This window comes from Labeo rohita, chromosome 20, assembly GCF_022985175.1.
Source record: "Labeo rohita strain BAU-BD-2019 chromosome 20, IGBB_LRoh.1.0, whole genome shotgun sequence".
Taxonomy (NCBI): domain Eukaryota; kingdom Metazoa; phylum Chordata; class Actinopteri; order Cypriniformes; family Cyprinidae; genus Labeo; species Labeo rohita.
In genome coordinates, this window is record NC_066888.1 from 31,246,239 (window position 1) to 31,256,393 (window position 10,155).

The 10,155-nt window shown below is 32.7% G+C and overlaps 1 protein-coding gene across 6 annotated transcripts in view; it reads left to right on the forward strand.

Annotated features, from left to right (window-relative positions):
* The window catches only part of gphnb (gephyrin b), a 100,504-nt gene extending 92,163 nt beyond the window's left edge, over window positions 1-8,341 (forward strand). For 3 of the 6 annotated variants that reach the window (XM_051138519.1, XM_051138514.1, XM_051138516.1), the window contains 7 exons: window positions 555-676; window positions 2,062-2,149; window positions 2,562-2,635; window positions 4,070-4,143; window positions 4,266-4,369; window positions 4,456-4,552; window positions 6,922-8,341. In XM_051138519.1, the coding sequence (XP_050994476.1) occupies window positions 555-676; window positions 2,062-2,149; window positions 2,562-2,635; window positions 4,070-4,143; window positions 4,266-4,369; window positions 4,456-4,552; window positions 6,922-7,055 (693 nt within the window). In that variant the 3' untranslated portion in view covers window positions 7,056-8,341. The remainder of the gene's footprint in view (window positions 1-554; window positions 677-2,061; window positions 2,150-2,561; window positions 2,636-4,069; window positions 4,144-4,265; window positions 4,370-4,455; window positions 4,553-6,921) is intronic. The other 3 variants (XM_051138515.1, XM_051138518.1, XM_051138517.1) reach the window with 2 other exon arrangements.
* The last annotated feature ends 1,814 nt before the right edge of the window (window positions 8,342-10,155 follow it).

Below are 10,155 nucleotides of genomic sequence, written 5' to 3' on the forward strand. Positions count from 1 at the left end.
ATATCTAATAGATCTAATAAACCTAAATAGAAATGCAGAAATCTCCATATCAACTTAAACATTTCTTATTAAATTCTCTCAAGATCAAATTATCTTGCTTTTTTATTGTATTTATTTATTTTTTGATTTTTAGCTCTGCACTCTCACTGATTCATTTGTGTTTGTTTTTATTTCTCCTAAGAAAGTTGATATTTCAGTAAAACATGAAATCTGAAATCTCCATTAAAAGGGTAATTCACAGCTGGCAAGATAGACTTTTAATACAACTTTTTCCAAAAGAATACAGAGACTCTGCTGTTCCCTTTTGCCAAAATGATAGGAAGACTTCAACACCCATAACGCACTGGCAAACTGTTTGTGAGCAGGGATACAAAAATATTGAAAGTTAAATGTGTAGTTTTCACAGAAGCCCTAAAGCTGTCAAATGTTTGCTGGACTACGCATTTGATATCATCCGACAGACTTTTGCTGACATATTTCTGACAATGCAATGCCTGAAGTTACTCTTTAAGTCCTATGATCAGTTTCTGAGCAGCAAACTCTTGTATTTTCAGTTGCTGAACCCAGAGGATGATTTACACCCCGGTAAGATCAGAGACTCGAATCGCTCAACGCTGCTGGCCACCATACAGGAGCACGGATACCCCACCATCAACCTGGGAATCGTGGGAGACAAGTGAGCAGCTTTCACCCTTCATACAGAAACATGAGTAACGGCGTGTGAAATATAGATTAAAGAAAAGCAGAAAAGGATAGTGGTCTCTTTTTTACCAGTCAATTCCTGATTAATGCATTTTATATATGTGACCCTGGACCACAAATGAAATTGAAGATTGAGATTTATACATCATCTTAAAATGGAATAAACAGGATAGGACACTATTTGAGAATCTCAGAGTGCAAAAAAAAATCTAAATATTGAGAAAATCGCCTTTAAAGTTGTCCAGATGAAGTTCTTAGCAATGCATATTACTAATCAAAAATTAAGTTTTGATATATTTATAGTAGGAAAAGTACAAAATATCTTTATGGAATATGATCTTTACTTAATATCCTAATGATTTTTGGCGTAAAAGTAAAATGGATAATTTTGACCCCTACTGTGTATTTTTGGCTATTGCTACAAATATACCCGTGCTACTTAAGACTGGTTTTGTGGTCCAGGGTCACATATAGTTATAGCTTTTTTTGTTTTTGTTTGTTTGTTTGTTTGTTTGTTTTGTTTTGGTATGGGTTCTTTTTGGGCTTTTTTTGTACAAACATAAGTACACATTATGGAAGCCCATTTCTGTCACACCACTTTTTTCTCACAATTGCCAGTTTGCATCTCATAATTCTGACTTTTTCCTCAGAATTGCATGATATAAACTGAAATTAATTTAGAATTGCAAGACATATTAATATTGACTTTATTCTCACAATTGTGAACTATAAAGCCCAATTTTGAGGGGAAAAAAGGATAGGTATGTTCTCAGAATTGCAAGGTAATGTCTTGCAATTCTGACTTTATTTCTTGCAATTGCGAGTTTATATCATGCAATTGTGAGGAAAAAAAGTCAGAATTGTGAGACAAAGGTCGCAATTACCTTTCTTTATTTTTTTATTCATAACATGTCAGGCATAGGGAAAAAAAAGTACAGAAAAACATTGTACATCTCAAACAGTTGCATTGTTAGTATTATGTAAAAATCATTACTACCGTCTAACAACCTCCAGGAATTGCACATAATATGTGACCGTGGACAACAAAACCAATCTATGCATTAGTAATATGCATTGCTAAGAACTTCATTTGGACAATTTTAAAGGCGATTTTCTCTGTATTTTGATTTTCAAATAGTTGTTTCTCAGCCAAATATTGTCCTATCCTGACAAACCATACATTAATGGAAAGAACAGAATGACCCTTATGACTGGTTTGGTGGTGCAGGGTCACATATTGTTAAATAATGATTAAGTTTAATAGACACATGAATGAGTGAATTCAGTGTAGTTGTATAAAACACCCTCGTTTTTATTCAGTTGCTTACAATTGTTAACATTTACCTTGGTTTCCTGCAGCCCTGATGACCTGTTGAACGCTCTGAATGAGGGAATCAGCCGCGCTGATGTCATCATCACCTCAGGGGGCGTGTCCATGGGCGAAAAGGTACCAGAGCTTTGACATTTGCTCTTTGTAAAGACAAAATCAACAGCGAAAGGGTGTGTTTTTATTATATTTGGTATGATTATGATCCAAATGCAGTAAATCCCCTTGTAAAAGGAATAAAAATGCTATTTTTAGAAAGATGCATGAAGGAGCATAACATTTTAGGCTTTAATTTGTCAAGTTTGATTTCACAATCACTGCTTTATACTGACATCTAGTGGCTGGGTGGCAGTAAGACTGTCCTGTCAAAAAGATTAATACCTAAAGAAATGAGCTGCTTAGTACTGTAAATAATTTCAGTTCCTTTTAAAAGGATGTCCACACACTAAAGATGAGAGATTGCAGTAATTCAACAAGCAACTTTTACATGAGTTTATCAGATGATTAAGATTGTAAATGGATGTTTTCACAGGATTACCTGAAACAGGTACTTGATATCGACCTTCATGCTCAGATACACTTTGGACGTGTCTTCATGAAACCAGGGTGAGTTTTTGAAGAAACAGGTGACATCTGCTGGAAGATTGTACAAGTAATGCAGAATCAGGGTGTTTTCATTCGTGAAATCTTGTTAAATAAAACATTTTTAACTGGCTCAAGATTTAAAAAAAACTCCATAAAGGAGTCTTGGATGTCAGTCCATTTAATTCAAAGTATGACATTTTATTTTATTTTACTTTATTATAAATGATTAATCATTAAAATGTATTTTTAATACTATAGTATACTTTATCCACTTTAATTGTAGCAAAATTGAATCGAAAAACTACAAAAAGCAAACTTGGATGTCAGTCCTTTTATTTTATGTTATTTTATTTTACTCATTATTAAAATTTATATTAATTTTATCTAAATTAATAGAATGATGAATATTTTTAATTCTATTCTAATCTTTATTTGCTTTAATTAGATCAAAATTTAATTTATTTTATTAACATGTATTTTATTAACTTTTAATTTTAAATTATAAAATCATTTTAAATCTATTGTATGTATTATCCACTTTAATTATAGCAAAATTGAATTAAAAAAAATCCAGAAAGCAAACTTGGATGTCAGCCCATTTAATCCATAGTACAACGTTTATCTATTTATTTATTTATTTTATTTTATTTTATTTATTATTCAAATTTATATTAATTTTATCTAAATTAATGGAATGATGATTTTTTTTTATTCTATTCTAATCTTAATTCACTTTAGATCAAAATGTTATTTATTTTGTTAACATGTATTTTTTTAACATTTAATTTAATTACCATTTATTTTATCGTATGTTAAAATGTATATTTATTGTATTTAAATGAATAGAATATTAGCATACAATCATTTTTAATACTATTGTACACTTTATCCACTTTAATTATAGCAAAAGTGAATTGAAAAAAAATTTATTTTATTTTATTTATTATAAATTATTTATTATTACAATTTTTGTAAATTATATTTAAATTAATAGAATGATGTATATTTTTAACTATAATCTTTATTCACTTTAATTAGATCAAAATTTAATGTATTTTATTAACATGGATTTTATTAACATGTAATTTAATTACCATTTATTTTATCATATGGTAAAATGTGTATTTATTTTATTTAAATTAATAGAATAATATAATAATAGGGTTAAAATAGGGTTTTAATTATAATTGCATATTAATAAGTTTATAATAAGGTATAATATGGTTACTTATGAGCAAAAATACTGGTTGGTTTGTTTTACACTGACATAAAGTGAACCGTATTCAGACTGTTTCCTGAGATGGTCGCAGTTCAGTTCACTTTAGAGCATTTAGAGCGTTCGCATACAGTATAAACCATGCAAACCGCTCTCAGTGTGAAAACACCCTGATATTGAGTGTCAAACGATGAGAATGAGTCCACGCTGGTATTGAGCTCTGGTTTGTCTTCCGTTAGTCTCCCCACAACATTTGCCACTCTTGATATGGACGGGTCTCGAAAACTTATCTTTGCTCTGCCAGGTAGGGACGGTGAGAGAGTTTATTGGTGTATTTTTTCAAAACACATACTAGTCTGTAATTTGAACACATAGATCTGTTTTCTGTCTATTAGTGAATGATTTGTGCTTTTGTGGCTCTCTGGTGATTCACAGGTAATCCCGTGTCAGCGGTCGTAACATGTAACCTCTTCGTCATTCCTGCCTTGAGGAAGATGCAGGGAATCTTAGACCCGCGACCCACCATAATAAAAGCCAGGGTAAGACTATCTTTACATGCAATAATAACAGAGGACTTTTACAAACAGAGTACTTCCAAAACTAAGTTCTGCTTAATTGTTTCCAGTTGTCATGTGATGTGAAGCTGGATCCCCGTCCGGAGTATCACCGCTGTATTTTGACATGGCACCATCAGGAACCTCTGCCATGGGCACAGAGCACAGGTCACAAATCTATTATTATTATCATTGCTGAAAACATGCATTATCTTGCCTATATGTAGGCGACTTAATAAAGTCTGTCAGTTGCCATTGGCTTATAAATTAAGTTTCACTCGCTAGTGATTGAGTAGGGGAAGAATAATTTTAGTACAGATACATTTTTCACTGTTTTGTGTCCCATGATCACAGAATATATTAGTTAATTTATGAGCATGCTATATTATTATATGCATTAATATATTAATTATTATTTTAGACTTTCTGAACAGTTATGCAAGTCCGAGTGTTAACACTCATCAATCACCTTTGTGTTTAATTTTAGCAAATCAATTACTTTTCATTTTTATATTTTCCTTTTTCGTTTTAATTTTAAAGTTGTAGTAATTTTGTTGCATGTTTTTGTCAGTTTTATTAGTGTTTTGTTATGTCTATATAGTTTCATATAGTTTCCATATTTTTTTTTATTTCATTGTTAGTTTTAGTTATTTAGTGCATTAAGTAAAACTACACGAAAATTAGAAATTATGCCTAGCTCTTTCTAAAGCTACTTTTTGTAATATCTATTTGATGCTTTCCTGCTTTAAATTATCTTGTGGTGGTGATTTCTCAGACAAATTTAAGATTTATTTCAATTTCATTTAAGATTAAATTATTCTAATTAATCATGTAATTAAATCTAAAATAATTACTTACATTAACATTTTAATCGCTTGACAGCCCTTATATATAATGAAAGTCATTTTAATATATATTAGTGTTGTCAGTCGATCTTAAAAAATTAACTAATTAATCACACTTTTTTTCTGAAATTAATTGCAATTAATCCCACCTAACATTTAAAGTTTTTTAAATATAATTTTATATTGTGATAATTTCACATTCAGTCTTCATATTAATGTAGAAACAACATAAAGACAATATATTTTTAATAGAAACCAATATTATTTTCCTAATATTTAACCATTGACTATAGCAATTCAACATTAATGGCTATCAAATTTAACATTTATTAGACTTTATAAAATAACAACTTCTAATTGAAGTGAACTTAAAACAGTCTTCACATAAACACATTATTTACCTGTGCCCATCAGGAAGTAGGAAATACACAGAAACTGAATAAAGTTATCAAACACTAAATACTAAATTAAATATAAATGAATCCTTAAAGCAGAGGTCGTGTTAACCGAAAGTTCTCCATCATTGTCAAAAATTTTTAAGCAGTGATGGAAAAATCTGAAAGTCGTCCGTCATTTTGACAGATTACACTGAGGGTGATCTATTGTAAATTGTAGCTGCAAATCAACCCATCCAGTTGGTGGCGTGTGCGCTCTAGTGTGGCAGCAGAGCAGGGGATCCAGAACAAAAACGAAACTGTCACAAATGTTTTTTCTATGCATTTGATTACACACAGGCGAGTACACAGAAGATACAACAATCTATCACGCCACATTAAAGAGCGTCAAAACGGTATTTATTGCTTGAATTTCCTAATGAAATGGACAGAATTTGAAATCTGAGACTTTGTTTCATATCAAAAATAAGACAAAGCCGAGCCTATTGCTATTCATTGGAAGGAAGACGCACTATGTACTGTTCATTTATCAGATGAAAACAGCATAGACCAAAATACAGATCGTGATTTAAGAATCAGTATTGGTTCATTAAAATGAGAATCTATAAAATTGAGAATTTTATTTTTTTACCCAGCGTATTTTGTTGTTTTTAAACACCATGGTGTCGTCCTGTAGGTTCATGATTAAAAATGAAAATGTGAACAAAAATAAAAGCAATTAAATGTGTTATTATAATTCAAATATGAAAATGAAAATGACGGGTAATAATAGATTATGACAGAATTTTTACGACCCGGTCCATCAAAATGACAGACAGTGTTAAAGTCTAGCACAACCTCTGCCTTAAAGCTACAAAAGTTATTGATTTTCTCTTTTTTCATTTGTTCTTTGATCACCAGACAACACAGCATCTGAGTTATTAGGTTATTTGACTGCTATTACTTTAAGAGCTGCCGCTCTTTGGGACAAAATAATCGATTTTTCTTTTATGCCAAAAATCATTAGGCTATTAAGTAAAGATCATGTTCCATGAAGATATTTTGTACATTTCCTACCGTAAATATATCAGAACTTGATTTTTGATTAGTAATATGCATTGCTAAGAACGTCATTTGCACCCTCAGATTCTATATTTTCAAATAGTTGTATCCCGGTCAAACATTGTCCTATCCTAACAAAGCTTTCAGATGATGTATAAATCTCAATTTCAGAAATTTGACCCTTATGACTGGTTTTGTGGTCCAGCATATGGCCTGACAATATTTTCACGCTGTTCTCCGTCTCGTCTTACTCCAGGGAATCAGGTTAGCAGCAGACTCATGAGCATGCGCAGCGCTAACGGACTCCTGATGCTACCTCCCAAAACCGAGCAATACGTGGAGCTGCACAAGGGCGAGGTGGTGGACGTCATGGTCATCGGCCGCCTATGATGTCATCGCAGCGGGACGGAAACGGGCCGACGGACGGAGAGCGATGGGTGGTTCACGGTGCATGTTCACATATCATTGACTGTAATATGCAACGGCACAGCTAGTTTTTATTGATTTGGATAACGCTGAAGTATAGTCAACATCTTGATCACAAAACTAGATACATATGAGAAAAAAAAAATATTATTTCAACGAAAGAAAAAAATATACTTTTAAATTATAAAATCTAATTATAAAAAGAGATTTATTCTGTATTATTATGAATTATTATTATTGCATTTTTCTTCTCATTATTATTAATTATTATTATTATTATTATATTAAGGCAACTTTGTTCTTTTCATTGCAGTTGCTTTGTGTGTTCAATGCTAGATCTTATAGCTGTAGCATTTTAATAGAAACTGTAGGTGCCTGCCAGGAGAGAAAAAAAAAGAAGAATATTATTTCCCCGTTTTAACGCAAAAATAAATGAAAAAAGAGCGCTTTTGTTTTCGAACGCGGGGAAGGAACTCGACAACTTGACATCTGGACCCTGGAGGGTGGCACTTTTTGTCTTACGTGTCATTGACGTGACACTTTTACTTTTCCTCCCATTAGTACGCATCATTATGACATCACAAAGAGCTTTGCTTGTCGTTTATATCTCGTGAGTCTTGTTTGTGTGCGCAGTGCCAAACGCGTGGGTGCACGAAGGTCGTGCGCGGGGGAACACGGGCCTGGTCACCCAATCCCTGAAGCTTCCTTATAATCACATGACCTGGTGTAGCCCCGCCCCCGTCCCCCAGGGGGCGGAGTCACAGGTGAACGTTTTATTTGAATATACTTTAAAAAGACGAGGAAAAAACAACAACAACAGCTTATTTAAGTGCTGACTGCCTTTTTAATCAACTACACAAAAATGTACAGTAAAAGACGAACAATTGAATTGTACAGATAAATGTGACCAGCACTCCTGCGGAATATGACCAAGCAATGAGGAGACATTGAACAAATCTGTATAATAACATTTTCTGTAATGATAAGAACCTAATGAGAGAGAATACAATAATAAAATCCTTGATCATTATATAAAAATAGCATTGTGGAATTTTCTTGTAATAAAATGAATAAAAACATAATTCCTTAACGTGTGTGATTTAAGTGCTTTTTCTGCAGTGTTTTGGACGGCTGAACTTTGTTTTTTTGTTTTTTTTTAGCAATTCTATTATGAATGTTAGTCTGAACTTTAGTAATTGTGTTCAAAAGCTGAGATTGATGGAAACTGGCAACCTGGGAAAAAGTTGGTATAGAAAAAAGATGTTTAAAAATGTACTTTATATTAAATATAAAAATATATATTTTTAAACCAGGAGGTTTTTTGTTTTTGTTTTTGTGGTAATAAAAAAAAAATATTTATAAATATTTTATATATATATATATATATATATATATATATATATGCACAAAGTTTTTTGTTATGTATTTGTTTTTGTGGTCATTTAAAAAAAAGAATCTAAATATATATTGTTTGTGTGTTTTTATAATAATTAAAAATAATAAATATATATTTATTTGTGCTATATATACACTACCGTTCAAAAGTTTGGGGTCAGTACATTTTTTCTTTTTTTTAAGAAAGTAATACTTTTATTCACCAAGGATGTATTAAGTTAATAATTAAAAGTTTATTAAAAGTTAATAATAAATAATTTACATTGTTATAAAATATTTATATTTTGAATAAACACTGTACTTTTTAAACTTGTTATTCATGAAAGAATCCTGAAAAAAAAAATTATAGGTTCCAAAAATTATTTGGCAGCACAACTGTTGATATTATCCAACATTGATCATTCTAATAATAAATCCGCATATTAGAATGATTTCTGAAGGATCATGTGACACTTAAGACTGGAGTAACAGCTGATAAAAATTCAGCTTTTCATCACAGGAATAAATTCTATTTTAAAGTATGTTAAAATAAAAAACATTATTTTATATTATAAAAACATTTTGCAATATTACTGTTTTTTTTTTCTATATTTTTAATCAAATAAATGCAGCCTTGATGAGCATAAGAGACTTCTTTAAAGACTATTACAAGTCTTACTGACCCCAAACTTTTGAACGGTAGTGTATATATATTTGTACTGTACATAAACAACAAAAAGTTGTTATAGAAAAAAGATGTTTATAAATGTAATAGTAGTAGTAATATTAAATATAAAAATATATATTTTTAAACAAGGAGTTTTTTTGTTTGTTTTTGTGGTAATTTAAAAGAAATAATCTAAATATATATTGTTTGTGTGTTTTGTGATAAAAAATATATATATGTTTATCTGTGCTATATATATGTAACGTTGAGTGAGAGACGTGAGGCGAGCGGATCCATTTGCATACTTTTATTAACGGGATTAGACATAGACATGGTCAGGCAGGCAGGGTCAGACAACGGCAGGCAGGTGTATGGACGACGAGACAAGAGTAATCCTAAATCCAGGCAAGGGTCAATACAGCGGCGAACGAAATCAGAGAAGGGCTAGGCAGAGAGTAATCCGTAAAGACAGGCGAGAGTTCAAACAACAAGAAAACAAAACACAGAATGGCAAGGGGAAACGCTTAGTATGAATGATAGTAACAATACAATACTCGGCGAGGAGTGACAGGAAGACCGGGGTATTTATACAGTCTCTGATTGGACAGGAGGAAGTGCAATGGCTGATGGGGAGTGTAGTCCGGGGTGTAGTGTGGCAGTCCGTGCGTGACAAAACGCAAGAGCGACATCTGGTGGTGAGCGGTCCGCAGCTCACCGACCAGATCATGACATAGCCCCCCAAAGAGCGGCTTCCAGACGCTCCAACAGGACAACAGTCCATGGGAGTGGTGGGGAGGAGCGAGACAGGGTGAGGGTTGGAGGGCCAGGCCCCTGCGGAGGACCCGGTGATTGAGGCAGGACCGGCAGAGCGGGAGCCCTCCAGGGCGGAGCCGGAGGCGGAGCAGGCAATGCAAGAGCCCTCCAGGACTGAGCCGGTGGAGCCCTCCAGGGCGGAGCAGATGGTGCTAGAGCCCTCCAGGGCGGAGCCGAAGGCAGAGCAGACGACGCTAGAGCCCTCCAGGG